The 21,407-nt window shown below is 35.5% G+C and overlaps 1 protein-coding gene across 4 annotated transcripts in view; it reads right to left on the reverse strand.

Annotated features, from left to right (window-relative positions):
• Window positions 1-12,848: 12,848 nt before the first annotated feature.
• The window catches only part of LOC150086078 (calcyphosin-like protein), a 41,333-nt gene continuing 32,774 nt past the window's right edge, over window positions 12,849-21,407 (reverse strand). For 2 of the 4 annotated variants that reach the window (XM_090373691.1, XM_090373693.1), the window contains exons 4-5: window positions 20,558-20,767; window positions 12,849-13,354 (exon numbers count right to left, since the gene is read on the reverse strand). In XM_090373691.1, the coding sequence (XP_090229817.1) occupies window positions 13,253-13,354; window positions 20,558-20,767 (312 nt within the window). In that variant the 3' untranslated portion in view covers window positions 12,849-13,252. The remainder of the gene's footprint in view (window positions 13,355-20,557; window positions 20,768-21,407) is intronic. The other 2 variants (XM_090373690.1, XM_090373689.1) reach the window with 2 other exon arrangements.

The following is a 21,407-nucleotide window of genomic DNA, read 5'->3' on the forward strand; positions in this document are numbered from 1 at the left end:
ATGTGGAGGAAATTGCTTCTCACTCTCCTCTCCAAATATGCCCATAGTGGATTGATAATGTTTTAAGTCTGGTGATTGTGCAGGCCATGGGAGATGTTTAGTCTCAGTTTCATGCTCCTCAAACCAAGATTGGACACATCTGGTTGTGTGTATTGGAGCATTATCATCTTGAAACAATGTTTGCACTGTGGGATGAACCTGGTCACTCAGAATATCAAGGTAATCAGTAGCAGTAATTTGCCCATACAGGACCTAAAGAACACCAAGTATTGTTGCCCAAACCATTGTCGATCCTCCTACATGTTTGATGGTTGGCACATGACACTTGGGATGATGTGCTTCCTTTGGAATTTGCCAAACATATACTCTGCCTGATATTGGAAAAGGTGTGAATGATGAATCGTTTGAAAATATAACATTTCCTGTCCTCTTTCTAGCATAATGAGTGACATGGCAATAGCAGCTGTCATAAATTTCAGCTTTATGAAATTCTTGCTGAACTGCTTTGCTAGAAACTGGATTTGCTGAAACATAAGTTCTGCAGTTATTTTTGGGGCAGTATTGTTTTTGGGCTACAATCCTTTTCCGTGTCTAACAGTCTCCTTCGGTCAGCTTCAATTTTCTGCCACAATTCACCCTATCAGATTTTGTTTTTCCAAACTTGGTGAATGCAGAGATTGCTTTTGATACATTTGCTCTGAATACATTAAACAAATCAGTTTTAGTGACTGATACCCCTGCTAAATGAGCACTAACAATTTGACCTCTTTGGATTCCAGATGGGTCAGTCATCTTCTGCAGCTCTAAATAAACATTAGCATTTATCATCTTTCCTCAAATAACTGCCTGCAAGAAACAAAAAAATTATGGCATGTTCATAAATACATAAAGTCATTATGAAAAACTACTACTTTCACCTTGGATGTTTGCATTATTTTGTCCACCCCTGTATTTTTAAAGTGTTCATTCAAGCTAATTTATTTCAGTATTTTATTCCAACCATTTTTATAAAATGCATGTCTGTTATTTCAAAGCAGCAGGAATGTTTTCAGTAACAGGTGAACAAGCATATGTATATATGGTAATATCCCGATGTGTTAAGCACCAAAGGCTGTGCGTAAGGCACAGCCTGTAACAGTGTATATTCTTTGGTTGATTTACGTTTGCTGGACATGAAAACCCAAGCTTCCAGAACACATCATCATCACCAGCCGTTTTCAGTCCACTGCAGGATGAAGGCCTCTCCAGCAACTTAGTTTTTGTTTTGTGCAATGGCCATCTATTTACTACCCACGAACTCGTGAATTTCATGTCCATATCCGTTGTTATCTTCCAAGTTTTCTTTTAGCTCCCCTTGGGTACTATTCTGTTACTTTTAGTCCATCTGCCATCATGTCTTCGAGCTGTGTCCTGCCCAAATCCATTTCAGTTCTTTAGTTTTGATAGAATTTCCTTTATTTGTGTTTGCTACTTAATCCCTGTGTTTCTGTTCTTATTTAAAAACCATATACCCCACCTAAACTTGACCATATTATAAAAAAAAAAAACCTAATAAAAGTCCCAATGTGATGGGACGCACCAAGGGACTCGTGGTGTAAAACAATCGCAGTCATAACCACAAGGTTAGCACAAGTGGCTGTGATTATCTGCTTGCAGGAAATGGTACAATAGCTAAGGCAATCAAAAGCTATCATTATTTTGGTCGTATTTCCATTCTAAATTCAATTAGTATTTTGTTATTGGGGAAAAGTGCTTAGCAAACTTTCTACAAATTTTAACGTTATAGCAAGATTGTATTTTTCATCTATTCTAGAGTATTATTTACTGGTATTTATTGTTTCATAGTTTTTTTTTTTTTTTTTTTGTGCAATTACAGGATGTTAACATCAAATATGTCAGATACTACAGTACAGTTGCTCAACTTTGCCTATTCACCAAACTATCAGCCCTCATGGGTAGCTCAGTTGGTAGGATTGTAGTCCTCCCCACACAGGGTAGAAAAGACCAAAGTTTGAATGCTGTCAATGATGGGAGCAATTATGGGTTTTTATCACAACATGGCTGAGTTAATGTCTCAGGAGAGTAGTATGGTTTTTTTCCCTGGAAAAAATCAACCTTGGAACACACACAATATACGCAGCAGAACATGGCCTTAGTCGCTGATGCTCCTAAACCCTAACAACCACCAACTTATTGAGGCACTGTGTTTTCATTTTTTTATTGTCTCGGCCAAGTAGTCAATGAAAATAGTGCATGTTTGAGTTTAATTCATGTGACTGCAAAAGACAGAAAACGTTTTATTTAGGCCAAGTTTATTGGTGTATATATGATGTTCACACAATGAGAAGGGCTATCATTAGCCTAGTTCCATTGTATTTTTTCCCAAGAATTTACATTTTATTTTTATCTGAAGTGCATAATGGTATCAGCATTTTAACATTTCTCTCTACTGCTGTGTTTTATGATCAGTGAAATTTGCATCTCGCTTTCATATAAGTTTTTCTGATGAGCTCCAAGGTAGAAAGAGTCTGAAGGCATTTTCAGGTTTTTCATCCTTGCAATTTCTTCTAGTCAGTCCTTACTGAATTGATTAGTTTTCTTTATAATAAGCAAAATTTATTTTTGCCTCTTCAAAACACATCACAGTTTAGGATGAATTCTAAACTGGCCAAAAATGAGCCCATCACAGATTGAGTGTTTTTCATATTTGTACCTGGCAATGTATTTTTAAAGTTAATTATTATTAAACTGCTAGCTTTGGGGGATATGCAGACTAATGGCAGGTGTGATTCTTGCACTACTCCCTCTAATGGACACAGCAATTTGAAAAACAGGGTATCAAGGATTGCCAGCCAAGGTCCTCATGGAACAATCATTACATAGGCTGCAGTAGGGTTACTAAGAGTATACTTGCATGTACATGAATTCTAGGAGTATATTAAACCCTTGATGAATTTGAAGTATTAGTTAAGTCATGAAGTGCAGACGTAGGGATTTCAAAGACACAGTACCCCAAACATGGATGCAAAATTTGAATATGGTGAGTACAGCATATACAGAGAGGATGGAGGGCTATACTCTTAGTTAAGAAGCACAAAATCTATAGCAGTGTACCCAGTTGATGGAGGTGGCAACGTAGTTAGTTTGGTTTGACATAAGTGCTGGAAAAACAAAAATGAGAGTAGGACTGTTATAGGCCTATGACTGAGTATAATGAATGGTATACAAGCAAACAAAGTGGGTCAGAACACAGATGACCCAAAACATGACCACCTACCTAATACGATGTTGGTCCTCCATGTGCAGCCAAAATAGCTCGTACCTGGCAAGGCATGGATGCTGCAAGATTTTTAAATGTCTTGTGGTGTCTGGTACCAACACATAGCCAGCAGATCCTTTAACTCTTGTAAGGTCCGTGGTTGAGATGCCATAGATCAGAGTTGCTGTTCCAACACAAAATTAGATGCTCGATGGGATTGATGTCTGGAGAATTTGGAGGCTAGGGCAATACCTGGAAGTCTTCATGTTCCGCGAACCAGTCTCGAACAATCTGAGCAGTGTGGCATGGCACATTATCCTGCTGAAAGATGGCACCGCCAAAGGGGAAGACCTTTGCCATGAAAGGGTGTACCTAGTCAGCAATGATGGTGGTAGACGTGAGTGCCCAGCACATGGATGGCTAGACCCAGGGTATCCCAGTAGAACATCACCCATAGCATGAAACTGCCTTGTTTTTGTCCCACAGTGCATCGAGGTAGGTGCCATCACTTCCCCAGGTAAACGATGTGCATGTATCTGGCCGTCCACATGGTGCAATAGGAAATATGATTCATCGGACCAGATGACCTTCCAATCACTCAAGGTCCAGTTTCGATGCTCACGTATCAATTATAGGCACTGTTGCCGGTGAACTGTGGTTAGTGTGAATGGCTATGTAGCCCCATTTTCAGCAGGGTTTGATGTATTGTGTTGTGACACATTACTCTCGTCACCAGCATTCTAATTACCGGCGGATTGTGCCACAGTCGCCCTTCTGTTGCCACATACCATCCAGGAGAGCCGTGGTTGTCCAACACCTCGCCAGCGGTTCACGGGTTCCCCCTCCTCAGACCACATGGTAGTCATTACAATTTGGCCTTTGTCAACCTCACTTAACCGCTGCCTTTCCCATCTGAAGAATAAGTGTAACACTAATTAGTGGAGATCAGTATCAGTTTTTTTTTATACCGTGTTCCGCCCCACGCACGTGCCGTAGTTCACCTGCAGTTGCTTTGCATTACTACTTCCTGGTCATGATGTTTTTGGCTCATTGGTGTAAATTAGAATGTCCTATAATGGAAATTTTAACTTTCCAGATAGTTGCTGGAAAGTATGGGTTAGTCTATCATGCAAATAGCAAGGCTTTTCTGCACCATCACATTGGAAAGAACAATACAAGGCACTGTCCTTCATGATTTAAGAATTTAGAGGTAAAAAACCCACTAGGTGACAGTAATCAGTGTATTGATGTGGTATTTATTTCAAGATTTAACTGCTGTTAAGTGCAAAGCTTTTGTAAAGGTAACTACAGTGATCTCATTTAGTTTTTAAATTCTATTCAGTGGGCCATCTAACGATGTTACTAACAGCAAGTTCTAAATGGGAAGCATTCAGGCAAGTAATCATTGAAGCTACTGGGCTTTTTATACCAACTAAGATGTTTTCAAGGCTTAGACCTAAAGGGATAGCAGGCAACCTGATGAGACTAATGGCAAAGAAGAAAAATACATGAAATATATAAATTATCAAGTGATACAGGAGCCTACAGTAGATATTTGGTATAAACTAATCTCAAAAGGAGTTAAACAAGCTAAGGCATATTATAAGAAATCTCTAGCAAGCAATGCAAAGAAAATTAGTGGACTTCCTTATGTAAACACTAGAAGGAAAGGGATGAGTCATTTTTCTGCTAGATATGAATGGTATAAGTTTTGATGATCCTGCTCAAGTTGTTGACAAACTGACTACTGCATATTTTGAATCTACGTTCACACATAAGGAACTTTTTAGGAATGGAGTTGCCAGAGGTATATCAAATTCTAATAGGAGACTAAATAATAAATTAGGCTGGGGCTAAATGTGAATTAGACACTTGAATCAGTAGCATCTATCCAGTTATAAGAGAAGAAGCAAAGAGATAAGACCTATAGACAAAGTAATACAGGACACCAAGCCATGAAAGCAGTTATATGACAGTCACAGCATGGATTTCTTAATATCTTGTCTAAACCAATCTGACTGGGTACTATGATACAGTAACAAAGATGTAGAAAATGAATGTAAAATTTGACATCATATACAGGCAGTTCTGCTTTACAAGTACTTTTTTTCAAGTATCAACAAAATTGAAAATATGAACATTAATTCATAAATTCAAATGTGTGTAGCTATATAATGCAGTACTATTGTGTGTGTGCCTTTGTTTGTTTAGAAAGATGACAGCATCTCAACTTAAGCAGTTACCAGGCTGTTACAAAGAGTGGTTGTGTTGCTCTTCATTTTCAATTTCAAGCACACTAAAAAAGTTGCTGCAGATTTAAAAAATGTTTATGCATGCTATTGTGAATTTTATAGAAGAGAAGACTGCCTTGGAAACAGACAGCTCCTTGCATTTCCAACAAACTGAGCGATGAACCACCAACGAGAGTGCATTTAATCGAAGAATAAACATTCTTTAAATTTTATTATTATAATTTGCTTGAATTTAAAGGCTATGCTTTCATTTCTTTGGATAAAGAAATCATTGTTTAAGCATAAACTATTGTTTTGTTGACCTTTATTTAACAATACCAAGGTCAAATTTAATCATTACATCTATAGCAAATGAATTCCCACTTTACAAGTGTGTGCTGGGTTGAATTAACTCAGTCAGGAACTACCTATACTTAATTTCTATGCCACATAAAATACTCGAGCAGTGTGGCATCAACAGCAAGTTACTACTGCTACGAATAAAGGGATGGTTGTGTGGTAGAATACAGTGGTTATCAATGGGCACTGCACACCTTGGACAAATGTTATTAGTGGAGTCTCTCAGGGTTCAGTGTTGGACACAGTGTCGTTTTCAGTATTTACTGATGAAGGCATATCTGGCTTAATGCTTGCAAATGACAGTAATCAGAGTATGCTACTGCAACAAGGTCTAGCAAAATCAGACAGATGAGCTGAGAAGTGGCAGTTGAAGTTTAACATTGACAAATGCAAGGTACTGCATATGGGTAACAGTAATCCAAGAATGAAATCAATCTGGGGATAAATGTGCAGTCAGTTTTCTGAGCAGTACTAGGGCAGCTCATGGGGTTTTGTCAAAGATATACAGGAAATCTACCTGCTGTGACAAGGACAAGGTGATTATCCTGTTGTATAAAGAAATGGTTATTTCTGTTCTCTGCACTGATCTGTTGGATCAATGCAGAGAACAAGATTAGCAAGGGGAAAGGAAACAAAGTGGCACTCTTACCAAGACTTGTTTTAAACATTGCAGCATCTAGAAACCAAGCACATGTGCAGAGGTCTGACTAAAATGCCCAAGGCTATGAATAGATTGAGTGCCATGCTTACTCTTGCTTAGATGATATGACAGGGCATAAATACAAATTGAGGAAGGGTGGTTACAGAATAGATGTGCAAAAATATGCTTTCAGGCAGTGCTAATTTGATTGTTGGCATGTCAGTATTGTAGAAGTGGATAGTTTGAATAAATTTAAGTAATAACTACACAAATTATTACAGAACGGATAGACGGGTTATGTGGGTATGATTTTTCTTTCTTTTTTTTTGCCAATTCTTAAGCTTAGACAGCATCAGCCAAAACCATATTTCAATTTAAAATCATGAGATCTTAAACCATATTGCACCAAGTCTGCAGGCTAATTTGCATGTTGTGTTGGCAGAAAAACTCAGGAACCTCTCCTCCCTCCACCTGAGATTGGCAAAACATGCTGACTTTAGAAATTCTTCCAGTCTACAATGGGACTTGAATCCAGGCCAAATGGCAAAACTACTGTACTGTACTGTCAGAGAACTGGAGTTTATCACTCTTTTCTATGCACGTATATTTTGCCTGTAGAAGTGTTTGTAGGCTGATTTGCCTGTTGTGCAGGCCAAAAAATGCAGCACAACTCAAGGGGGAAACCCTACTCCCTTTGCCCAGAATCAGCTAACTACAGCCTCAGTTGGAAAACACCAGTCTGTCGTGTACTTGATTTTAAAAAAAAATCAAGTGGGAAGATTACAATACTATCAAATGGTTGGTTTGGTCATTAATCCTCTGTAGCAAAAATTGACAGGTCACCTAATGGGTGCACAATTTTTTCTTAATAGATTGCAATACTTTGTAACTTTTAATAACTATGTATTTCAGCACCACGTTTTGTCTTATGCATATAAACATTATTAAAGAGCATATTTGATACCATTAGTTACTTCGTTTTCAGAGTTATTTCAAATTTGGCACATGAAATTATGTATACTGCTTCCAGCAGAGTAGTGTCCATTTTGAGAGAATATGGCTTACTATGTGTTTACTCTTTACTATGTGAAAACAAATATTTCAAAAAATAACAAGGGCAAATTAGATATTTACTGAACTAGTGTGAGAAGAAAAACAAATAACCTGAAACTAAGAGTAAACGTTGTCAGCACTTGTCCAGTACTGCTACACTTCAAGCAAAGAGCCAAACAGTTGAACAGACAGTGGTGGGTCATTTGAGAGGTTCTTGCACAAAAAAAAAAAAAAAAAAAAAAAAATTACTGCAGTAAAAGAAACCAGTGGTTTCTTTTACTGCAGTAATTGGTGGTTGTCTAGTATGATGCCACTTCAAGCAAAAATGGTGGAAAGTTACTTAAGAGGTCCTTGCAAAAAAAAAAAAAAAAAAAAACCAAACATTGAGAAAATCTTAATGAAGATTTTTAATCAGTAATTAACAGTTGAGCAACATGCCACCACTGCTGGTTAAAGTAGAGACCCATTTGAGAATCTTGCACAATTTGTTTTACTGGTTTGTGTCCACTCAACCATTTGAACCTACTTAAGGTTCCACAAAACATGGTTGTGAAGGCCTGGTCTATATTTCTAAAAAAAAAGTTGAAAACAAACTAAAATTAATTCTTATTTACTGGATACCATGATCAGAATGCAAATGTCATTGGGGTGCACACGTATGTGCATGTACACACAAAGTGTAGTAGCACAAGTCCACTTTTCTTCTGAAAAGTGGAGTAAAACACATTAAGATTAAATCCTGCTGCAAGTTTATTTTTTGATTAAATAAATAAATATCCAGCAACGAGTGAAATGAAATTTATTTTATTTGAGTAATAAAAAAAAAATCATACAAATTTCACAAATGCAATAAAATTTGTTTTAAAAAAGCACAAAAAATGATAATACTTATCAGATACCTGCTTGTGTATGATGGTGAAAGAAAAAACTTTGGAGTTATCACCAAGAATAAAAGCTTAAAACAAAATTTTCATAAAATAATATCTCACAGATGGAAGCACAGTAATGACTAGAAGACAAATTTCAATATTTTGTCTTGGAAGACAACTTACATTAGTCTCCTTCCTATGCTTGAAAGGGAATTTAAGAATATAAAAACATTTGGCAAGATTAAGTACAGCAGTTTAACAGCAATTAAGACATGCTTCATTATGACAAAGGTATATATAAATATACAAAACTTTATATGATCTCTGCTTAAAGTATAATAAACATCTTAATCACACACAGTGATGCTAGTAACAAGTGGATTTAAATTTTTTTTGATTAGCACCATGTCCAACGGCAAATGTAATGGGCGGCTTACTTTTTTCTTTGATTTGGGACTAAATATAAATGCTATGAGAAATAACTGCCACTGGCAAGTTACCCGAATACATGTACTAATAAATACAACAGCCGAGCTTAAAAGCATAACGTTATAGTTAAAACTACAGTATTGCATAGGTTCTATATGCTATATTGCCACTCGTACAAAACTCAAAACAGAACATTGTCTGTATGGGGCATCTGCACAATAACAGATAGACTGCACTCCATTTGAGTATCCTCATAAGGAAGTTAAACAGTATTGTCTAAAATATTCTGGAGGGATACATTCCTAACAAGATATTTAGTTCTTATGACAAAGGGCAGTAATTGATGGCATTTGTCTTTTCTTTTTGCAACTGTATCAAATTTATGATCAAAAATTTCTCTGAACACTATTCACTCTATGCATAAATAAATTATAAATCATAATGTCATGTGCTGCATGTATTTAACCTTAAGAAAGGCATTAGACTTTAGGTTTATATGCACTAGTGCTTTACAAATGAAATGGCTTGATACTAGAAATGATCTGTGCAGAGACAATTTCTATATTTACAGAACTTTCAAGATGCTACTCTTTCCAGTACTAGCAATAGTCAAAACTGTTTTTATTATATATTTACTTTCCATGGTTATAACAAATTATGGGAAAAGTTTAAGTAGTTAATTGCAATATCATAATGAGATTTTATAGTATGAGAAAATATAGAGTGCAGCACTGCAATGTGGAAATTTTATCCTGCAATATCAGTTGAACAAATACACTTAATGGAAAAACACTATTTAAAAGTATAAATAATTTTATCCGTCAAAAACTAAGTTGGGTAAATGTCTCCCTTGTTAGTTACACTGCTTTCTAATCTATGATCAAAATTTTTTGTAAGTTTTCATTGGGCACCCTGATTTCTGTTTTTAAAAGTGGTTGATTTACAATCTTTTAATTTAGCATTATTCAAAGAGCAATTGCAAAACTTTCCTTCAGATATCATCACAAGAGAAAAAAGTGATTGGCACTTGATTCAAGGCCTTTAGGGCCACACAATAGCACTAAATCTTAAAACCATATGCTTGAGAAACACGTTACATAAAATTTGGAGAGTGATATGGGAAGTGTGGCCTGATGTGCCATCTTTTTGGAAATAAGATTCTGGTCTATTCCTAGTCATGTAGTTCATGTTTAAAAAAAAAAAAAAGTCTATAATAAATGAATGTATCATCTTGCATTTGCTGTTATTGTTTGATCCTTCCCAAAAAATATGATCTAGCAATGGATTTTCATGGTTCTTTTGACTTGCAGACTGTGCAATGGTTTCCCATGGTTCTCTAGAATTTTTTTTTTTTTGTGACAAATTGGAATGGTGAGATTGCCTGAAGGAAGGAGTTCTTCTCAATTGTTCGAAGGAGTTCGCCTCAAATATTGCTGAATTAAAAGAAAAGATTCTTCAATCACTCAATCTGAGTGATTGATGAAAACTTGTTACATCAATATCATGGAAAATTTCCTGCATAAATTAGAACATCTGCTAACAAGGGAGCAGCTTTCCCTGATATTTTGAATATCAGCTATTCAATTGATATTCAAAATAAAAACCACTAGTTCACAATGCTGCATATTGTGAACTAGTGGTTCACAATGTGTGAATATATATATACAACAAATCTCATTTTAGCACTGCAGCGTATAAGCTCATACACTTGCTTTCTTGCATCACACGCCACTGCTACTACTACTAGTTGTAAACAAACAGCATGTAATTATTGCATGATGTTCACTTATTAAAGCCTAATTAGACTGCAAAGATTAATGGTACCAAGGGTAAGAAGTAGGATGCTGGCTCAATTTGAATTCTTGACATGCACATCCAAGTTTTCTTAAGTGCTCACATGCTTTTGTTTACATGCAGTTCTCTGTGAATAAGCTATAAATGAAATCTAGTAAGCACTCACATATCAAATGATTAAAATCTTTTATAATTACTTAACTGGTAGATTATCATTAATTTGTTTAAAAAGGATCAGACATTTTAACAAACACAAAGTATTCAATGAATGCCACTTATATCATGTTAAGCAGCTTTGGAGACAGTGCTGTGATCCAGGGTTACTACTCCAATGTGGGAACTTTAAACTACATATAACTACCATGTTCTACTTCAGTAAGCTCACACACTACTAACTTTAACACATATATACACACATTACCACTCTGCGTTAAAATCAGAGCAAGTAATATCAGCTGCAGAATATTCTGGAGTGAGTAAACATTTAAAAGCATCATTAGTGCCATATAGGGAATACCATTTTGATTCAAGAAACCAATAAAGTTATAAACCCCTCTAGCACTGCTGTAACAGGGGTGAAATTTGAATTTGAGATTCATAAATTAATTTGATTAAAATAAATGAGTAAAAAAAGTAAGATCTGAGTGAAAATATTGATTAACATCCTTTTGTCTTTAAAGCAATACTATTAACCTGAGTCAAGACTGGAGATCTGTTCAAGCAATTGTTATTAAAGAGGATTAAGTACTTGTAAGAAATCAGTACCAACTTGTTTGTTATTTTAGTATGTAAGCAATGTTGAGCAAAGTTGGTTGAGCAGATTTAAAAAAGCCAGAAGTTCTAATTTTTAAAATTTTCAAAAATTAACTTTTTTACTTTATAATTTGGTATTTTTTTTAAAATGTATAAATAATCTCTTTTCCCTTTATTATGAAAATAATTTTTATTCAAATTTTCATAGCACTTTAAATTAGTTTTATTTTATAGCATTTTGATTCTGAATCTACTATATTCTAACTTCCTTCAATTTTTTTTTTTTTTTTTTTTTTTTTGAAAAATGTAAAATCACATTTGCACCAGCAAACTGCTAAATTGCTAGAACATTATATTATATAACTACTTGCAATGATACAAAAGATAGGACAGTACCAAGTAGCATTTACTAGAGTTACTATCCTATTAATGGATAGTGTCTACTACAGGTGTCAGTTTTCTACTGTAAAAGCAAGGGGAACAAAAAAAAAAATTAAATAGGGGAAAACTTTTATCTGACTAAAGTAAAGGAACACATGGTCACTATTAGTATGGAATGTAAATTATCAAAATTTTAGGTATTAAAAAATATTAAGTTTCTTTTCCATTATAGTTTTACCAATATTACACAAACTTTACAGAAAAATAATTTGTGTATATTATATATATAAAAAGAGAAAAATGTTATTTTTTAGTAAAAGTAAGAAAATATGAGAATATTTTCATACTAATTTTGATGGAAGAAGGAATATTTTCTTACTAATTTTGAAGCTCATCTGGAGGAAAATAATAAACAAGTAATATTAAAAACAAACTCAGATTCATCTTTAGATTTAATTTTATGATCAACATCAGGAAATATTGAAGAGATTATGAAAAATACAGAAAAATATATCAAGAAAAGAATTTAATATCTGCAACTGCTGAGATATATGTAAAAATGAATCAGAATGAATTTTGGAATGTTTTAAAAACATTTTATCACCTTGAAATTAGGGGTACACTAAATTGCCATGGAGAGGAATAATTAGAGAAAATTTGTAAAGCACTAAAAAGTGAAGCTTATATATAAGGGTTCAGAAATTGTTGAAATGCATTTAGAAAAAAAATATTCTATCAACTAAAGCAGCAAAAAAAAAAAAAATCCAACAATTGCAGTTAGCATTGCAGAAGCTGAAAGATACTCCAGTCTTACAAATATAACCTGCAAGGACAAAAGATTCTGACTTGTATATATTAAAAGTTAGTTAAGGAATCACCTTTTGTTTGCTTGCTAATAAGCATAATTAAAAAAATAATAATAAAAATGTGGAATAAATTAAAAAACATGTATTAATATAATTAAAACATAACTGAGTATACTGAAAATATTTTTTAAGCAAGTCGCTTAATTTTCTCAGCTCACCATTTTACTTAATTAATACTTTACATGGTGTAATTTTTTTTTATGTAAACTAGGAAAATACAAATAATAAGCAAACTCCTTTTGCTCAAACATACCAGAAGAATGCACTCTTATCTTAAAACTAGGAATGTTTTATGCCCTTTTCACCTTTCACAACTATAAATTTATGATCTATAAAAATTTGTAGTGTGCAACACTTACAGGATGCAGGTCAAATATTAAATAAAAACAATTATATAACCATTCACCATCATCCAAAAACATTATCACAATAATATAACATTAGTCTTAAAAAAGACATATGAAAAATACAACAAGATAATAACAATTTACATCACAACTGTTGAATGTCATGTTGCCAACAACTTATTTTCAGAGTAGCTTTATATTTTTGTCATGCCGAATTGTGGAATGAGAGTAGGAAGTAAAAGAATTTGGATGGGAAGTAGGGAAGACTCTTCAGATTTTCCAAGCATTTCTCATCATGAGATCAAAATAGGCATCAGAATCAATGGAGGAACTGACACCCGCATAGTAATTTAAGAATTCTTCTTTAGTCACCTGGACAAGAAAAATAATAATAAACAAAATGTATTTTTTTTTAAATACAAGAATATATGACTAAGGATGTTTTATTATAAGAGAAACTGAAAGTAATATGGTCAAGTGAAAGTTAATCAATCAACATCAATTTAGTACAATTTATATAAAAAAGAAATATTTTTCATATGATAAAACAGAAAAGCCCACATTAGAAGTTTGTTTTTCCAAGAATCTGTATAACTGTAATGCCACCAACTTTTTAGGAAACTGGAATGGGCAAAAAAAACTTTTAATACAGATCTTTCTGCTATAATGCTTGTTTGTTTGTTTGTTTGGTTTGGTTTTTAGGAGCATTAGCAACTAAGGCCATATTGCTCCGGGATATGCGGTGGTCATTCCCTGACCTTTCCGCATCCTCCGTATTTGGTGGTGACGGGCTTGAACCCCGGTCTTGAACCCCGCACTGCTGCTCCTTCCCACCTGGCTACGGAGGCGCCCTGCTATAATGCAATGAACTGTGTTGCAAAACCTTTCTGTCATATGATTATTATTAACTGTACAAATAGTTGGATTTTCATATGCTTTCTAATAAATGGGTAAACAGAATAAGCAATGGCTTGTTCAATTAAGACAATCATAATACAGACATTTTATGGTTAACCTCGCACAATATTAAGTCACCATAACAAGTTGCCTCAGTATTGCAATACCAATAAACATGTCTAAGAGGCAGCTCATCTGTAGAAGGGCAGACACCCTCTCAAGTATGAGATATGCCAAAAGGTGTGCCTGCCCTTCCACCAATGAGGTGCAAAAAAAAAAAAAAAGTTACCAAAGAAAACTATAACCACAACCTTATCAGCAGAAATCTGGGATCACTGGATATTTCTACTGCATTAATAAAAATGCTTATTCTGGTCCAAGATGGCCTCCAGCCATAATCTTCTTAATAAATTTATAGCACTTTTTATTAGAACATACGTTCTCAAATGAAAAACTCTTATCACTGCATGCTGATCTGTTCTGCATGCACCATATATTTTAATAGTACGTACAAAAATTGCACATAAATAAAAGAGCCAAGTCTCATAAAATAGTGTATTGAAATATTCATTTAAGCACATCCTTCATTTAAGCACGTGCTTATTTTGCATAAGCACATCCTTCCTTCTCCACCTTATGCAAAATAATAATGCATCAAACACTGTAATCTTAAATACTTAGAATGACAAGTTCTTTCTCTACCCACCTTCGTTACACTATTAACCTCTCCACTGTTTATTATCTGGAAGTTCAGTGACACGGCAACTGTTACTTGCTACCTGTTTGGAAAGGCCAAAGTTCAACTCTCACTGCCAACTGAAGTAACTTTACAGATTTTTTTCACCCAGGGCTGTAGTTAGATGATACAGAGTTCCACTCTTCACCTTGCATATCATTTGCTATGCATTACATCAGGAATGTTAAAGCTACACTGACAGAAAAACCAAGCATGTCAATGGAGGCATGCTTCCAAAGTATCTAAGCCCCACTACTGAAGAGGGCATCTTGGCCTTCTCCTGACCTTATATTCCAATTCATCTCAAAACTATTCAATGGATGGTCAAGGGCTCTGTGCTCTGATGTTATTCTCTTGCTTTGTGACACAGAGCATTATGTTGGAAGGTGTAAGAGGCTGCCCCCATAACTGCCACAATGAAAGGCACACAGGACTGTCCACAACATCAATGTAAGACACGGCATTAATGGTTCCAAGCACCAAAATCAGTGGTCCAGTGCATGGAAAGAGAAACATTACAAGAATACAGACATCTCCCAACTTTACAGGTGGGACCATGCTAAGTAGATAATCTATTTCAATACTATTGAACTATTTTCCAAGATGAGAGTGTTGACAATTTAACATGGAACAAAAGAGAAGCTGCAAGTGCTGATGAGACAATTTTGTGTTCTACTGCAGGTACAACAAATGAAGTGCACAATGCAGACTAGCACAAAACAAAAAGGCCCATATACTATTTGGGACACTTGTTTCTCCTATTGGAAATAATAGAACTCTCAAAAAGTAATATCTGAACTAAATGCCAGGTTATAGAGAAAAAAAATATCAATTTTTTGCTGATTAACAAAATATTTACAACTTGGTGAGAAGAATTAAACATCATTAATGACTATGCAGAATATTCCCAAGGGTGTAAAAGCTGAATGCCAACCTGAAGAGTGAGACAATAACATGAATTAAACATTGAAAATAGCAAAGGACTGCATTAATTGGATAAGTTTAAGTGGTGGCTAACCTCTTCCTCAATGTGCTAATTATGCTAGAAATGTGTTGCGCCATTAAGGTGAACCCAGAAGCCACCCAAGACGAATCAAATGGGGGGGGGGGGGGGGAAGAAGAGGAAGGGGAAAAATGCTTATTAAAATTAAGGCCAGGCTCTTAAAGAGAAGCAATCGTTCTCCATTCCCGTAGCCCCACTTCCAAATCTGCACCCAATGTCATTTAACATTTTTGCTAACCACATAAGAATTTTATGCTAATTAACTGATAGATGTACATGAGATGTTTAGAGAAATGACATCATAGGAGCTTACCAGTGTCCCTGCCTACCTGTACTGAACTTGCAGTATCAGGTAATAAATATGAACTGCAGGTTCCAGTCACAAAACTCTGGTTATAGTTTCTGGAAATAAGTGGAATTTAAAGTATGCATGTTTATCTTCAATTCTTGAAGATAAACCTGCACCCATAATGCATAATGCAGGTTGGCCATTCCTGGGCTATTTATACAAAGAAAGCTGAGAGATGGAAGGGGGGGGCTTCTAACATAGGCCATGTTTAACTCACTGAAATTACACAAAACATATATGCAAAAGTGTTAGGAATCAATTAGCATTAGCAGAGGCATTGATGCAAGAAAGCAAGCTTATGCAGCATCAGCCAAAAAAAAAAAAAAACACACCACTTCCATTTCACCCTTCCGTTCGTTCGAAATACCTGTCCAGCTGAGCCTTAAATTTATTTAGGCTATCAACTTCCACAACAAGGGATGGAAGTCTGTTGTTTAGACTTCTATTAGAATAAGAAAATATTTAGAACCAAGAAAAATGGAAATCAGCCAAAGAAAAGAATTAACACTTGTATAAATAAAGTAGCATATGAAACATTAGGCTAATTATATATAAAACAGAACCAAAAAAAAAAAAAAAAATTACCGCCATGGTATATAGAAGAAGTAAAAGAATTAGTTAAGATCAGAGCACAAGTATATCGGGAACATTTATCATATAAAACATATAAATATATCAAAAATATAGAAAGGTTCAGGACAATTAATATGAAGATAGGAAAAATAAAATCAAAAATATTGGGATAGGTTTTCAAAGGAATTAAAACGAGATTTTTATGGAGCACAAAGAAAAAAAAGGCATGATGAATAATACAAAACTAAAGAACATAATTAAATGAATAAGTCAAAATAATAAAGTCAGCTACATGAGTAAATTTTTTTAAAAAAATTATACACAAGTGAAGAATGGCAAATAGCAAAAAAACAATGTCATTAATGAAGAGGAAATTACAGAATCGGAAAATTAAAGAAAAAACCTAATATTCACCCAACATTTTGTAATCCAACACATTTTAATAACAACTGAAATGTAACATGTACTTCATGTTTCTGCTCTTACTAATGTAAGAATCAAATAACAATAATTAACAATGTATATATTTAGTAGACTGATAAAATAATGAGCGTCTCAAAGAGCAACTTTTGTGTGTAAACCGAGGGCATTCTGTTTCTGCACATCTTCCATGCTGCTCATTCAGTCTCCAATGCATGGCAACAAACATAATATGCAGTGCTTCAGCTACAATATACAGCTATGGATAGCCTGTGATATTTATGAAAAAAAAAAAAAAAAAAAAATTGTCAGATTTGTTTGTCCAATTTTAATGAAATTTTGAAGGCTTGACAAATCTTTCTAAAAGACCCAAAGGTAAAATTTTTTGAAATCCATCCACTGGGAAATGAGTTATTACGTGCAGATGAATGAATGGGCATGGCAAAGTCATTAGGCATTTATGCATAAATGCTGTCCAGTCAAAACATGATCACCTATCTAATAGTGGTTAGGTGCTCCTTTTGTTGCTGGCAAAGGCATGGACTATATGGCCTCTGAACATTGCAAGAGGTATGTTGTACCATGTCACCAGGATTACATCCTACAGATCTGTGACAGCCTGTGGGGAAGGATGTTTGTTATTTGGTTTTTAGGAGCATTAGCAACTAAGGCCATATTGCTCCAGGGATATGCAGTGGTCATTCCCTGACCTTTCCGCATCCTCCGTATTTGGTGGTCACGGGCTCGAACCACTGTCTAATCAAGAAGTGTGTGCTACGCACTGCTGCTCCTGCCCACCTGGCTACGGAGGCACCGTGGGGAAGGAGTCAAATGCTTGTTCTATCAATCAACATAATCCCAGAGATGTTCTATGGAATTCATACCTGATGAAGTTAACAACCAACTTAGCACCTGAAGTCACATCTCTGTTCGGTGAAATGCTCAAACAACATGGCAGGGTGTGTATTCTGCTGGAACATACCTATGCCATCTGGGAGGCAAGTCACTATGATGGGGGTGTACATTCAGAGTGCTGTCTAGGGATACGGGAACTCCAAGAGATTCCCAGGTAAACATCCAACATTTGACCACAGGAGTGGTCAAAGTTTTGACTAAACAGTATATATTTACCCTGATAGTAAGGAGATGCCCAAGGTTTAATCACAAATGACCAGGGCATGTTTGGTACTGCACGCAGTCAGTATGCAAAGTAAATCTTATGCCATGGTAGTGATGCACAGGTCTTAATAAAAGCAGGTAAGATCACAAAGCAAGCAAAAGCTGACACAGTACCACAAATGAAAGTTTGTATTGTCAATAAAGCTCTTTTACTAAAATAACAGCAATGCCTTGGCTGCATTTTGGGAGAACCAATTTAAAAAAAAAAAATCAAGACAACTCTTTACCCAAAATGAATTATTAAATGATGAATAAATTCAAAGAAACAGTTCCTTGCAGTGAATGTTGCTCAATTGTGATAGGTGCTGTTGACAAAATCATTGATGTGGCCAGTGGTGTCACACAAAAAGAAATTAATCTAATAGTGCCAGAATGGTATTACAACTAGATATTCCATGGGCAACACAGTTTGCAGAGTGCTATGATCCCTTCTGCAATGATTTCCTTAAAAGATTCATGTGCTGCATAAATCCATGTGATCACAACAATGCACCAACACTGCACTACAGTTTCTGGTTAGGATGAAGATCCTAACCAGAAACTACTCACTCTCCTGGAATGCCACTTCCAGATCACAGGGAACATATTATGCTTTCTCTCCTCTCTTCTGAATAACAGAGTTATAAAGCTTCATACAGGAGATCGCACCCTTACTAGATCTGTCACTGCAGGAGTCCCACAAGGAGGGGTCCTTTCCAGCCTTCTGTTCTCATCTATTATCTTCCCACTGGTTGCACATTCTCGATGTCTACTGAGCTATGCAGATGATATCAAGATACTCACTCCCATCATCCCTGGTCAAGACCTTGATCTGGTAAAAACAGAAATTAACAATACTCTCATTGCAGTCACATCTTACCTCTGCCAGTTTGGGCTCAAGATCAAGCCTGCTAAGTCCGAATTCATGGTGTATTCATTGAAGCAAACTCCTTCGTCTCTCCAGCCTTCGGTCGGCAACACCCTCATCCCAACTGTGTCCAGCCATCGTGATCTGGGCGTTGTATTCGACTCCAAACTTCGATTCAACGCCCACATAGACATGCTCCTCACACGTGCTTCAAGACTCCGGTGGATATCAAAACAGCATCTCCTTCATGTCAGAGATAAAAAGACAACCGTGAGGTACATAAGAACAATCATCTTTCCACCTTTACTCTATGCTGCTGAAATTTGGGCGTCAGCAGCACCGTCAATAAAGAAACCACTCTTTGCCACAGAATTCTGGCTCCTAAAGTGGGCCAACAGGAAGCACAACCTTCCAGCTCTGATTCGTACCACGCAGCTTGCCAACTCTCTCGGGATTCCACAGCTTCCCACCTTAGTCGACGACCAACGCCTCCTAGCAACAGTCAAGATGATAATAGGCATAATTGCTACACCTTCATTCTGGGATACCTGTGGCTGGAGGATCCCCCCTGCTGCCCTTAGTGCCAATCCCGAGCTCTACTCACATTCAGCATGACTCCATCTCTAGGACAGGTTCCTCCCTCAGCAGATGTTGAAGCAAACCCAGGCACTTGATGCCGACCTGAACAAATTCGCTGTTTACTGGACTTACCGGGAAAAAATTATGACTAGTAGGACTAATCAGCAATGACTGATGTGTACTTTGCATCTGTTCCTGTCTGATTGAGCTGGTGCTCTTATCTCGATGTTAAGTCAGCTCAATCAAATTTAACTCTCGTAAGTTCTCTCCTTTGTATCAAAATATGTTTTCATTTGTAAAATTACCTTTTTTTTTGTAAATAATTGTTAGATTTTCCCGGAAGTTTCAGGAGGCTGTAAAAATGTAAACGCCTGGCTTTTTGGCCGTGAAGGGCATTAAAGATTATCCTATCTCTCTAAGATAAGTTGTATTGCAATGTGACAGCCATTTACAATAAAAATGGCTATCACATCAAGCAATTTTATCTTCTCAACCTGCAACTTCCGTTGAGAAGATAAAATTGCTTGATGTGATAGCCATTTTCTATCTGTAAATGGCTGTGTCACATTGCAAAATGCAACTTTTTTTGGAAGAGATTTGGATTCTTCTTTAATGCCCTCTCACGGCCAAAAGCCAGGCGTTCTACATTTCTTTTCTCAGCCTACTGAAACTTTCCGGGAAAATCTAACACAATATATCTATTACAAAAAACAAAGGCTAAAACCAAATGTAATATAATACATTTTTAAGGATTTTCACAAGACGTACAAAACCATCTGGAGACATGAGCAGTCAATCCATGAAATACTAGTTGAGCAGATATCTGAATGTTTTCCAGTGTCAGAATGATTTAGAAGGAAGTATTCTCACTTGATTTCAAAATCTTATTAAAAGTAAATTCAAAAAATCAAAAACAAATTAATTACAAATTTTACTAAGTAACTGCTTTTAAAATTTACTGGGTAAGAAATGAGTTTTACATTATATCTTACCTTTCCATCAGGATGGCCTGGAGAATCAAAATTTTTAAGGAATAGCTGGAATACCTGAGCTTCACTCATTTCTCCATTTAAATACTTTGGATGGTGACGGGCATGATACACTCCACGTAAATCATCTACTGTTATAACTCCATCTCCTGATTTGTCCAGTTTTTTAAATGCTTGATCAATAAGACTTAAACGAGCCTTTGACATAGGTGGCTATAGATGGAAGATGCCAAGTTTTAGAATTCTATTTAAATACAACTATAAGAAAAACAGATTATTCTGATTTGTCCTTTTACTGAAGGCAAACTATTCACTAAACAGAGATAGTATGAAAAACTACATTCAACTGATAGCCACATATTTCAAGCAAATTTTTCTCTCTTGTTTAGTGACGTTATTAATTACTAAGGCCACTAAAAAAAAAAAAGCATGACAAACTGCCCAAAATGTATGGCTATCAGCTAAAATTATAAATGTAAATTCTTCTAAATGAAAAAAGTATCAATGCAGTGAAGTGTAATTTCTCTACTCTAATGCACATTGCCATCATTAACAAACCTGTTATTAGAAAACTTAAAAAAAAAAAAAAACAGTAACAACAAGAGTTCTCATACACATACCTACCAAACTGAAACTGAAGTCCAGTAAACTTTTCATAGAGAAATTTCCAGAACAGTTCTTCCAAATAACTAATTAATCCATTTCACATAACACAATGGAAAAAATGCACATGCCACTACGAAGTGTAATTAACCACATTAAGTTTATTGCTTTTTTAATGTTCTAAAAGGTATTTAATTTAGAAAATTAAGACTTCAAAAACATTTGAATTAACTACAACACATAGGATGTG

Source organism: Mastigoproctus giganteus, chromosome 5 (genome assembly GCF_048544385.1).
Source record: "Mastigoproctus giganteus isolate SK-2022 chromosome 5, ASM4854438v1, whole genome shotgun sequence".
Classification (NCBI taxonomy): domain Eukaryota; kingdom Metazoa; phylum Arthropoda; class Arachnida; order Uropygi; family Thelyphonidae; genus Mastigoproctus; species Mastigoproctus giganteus.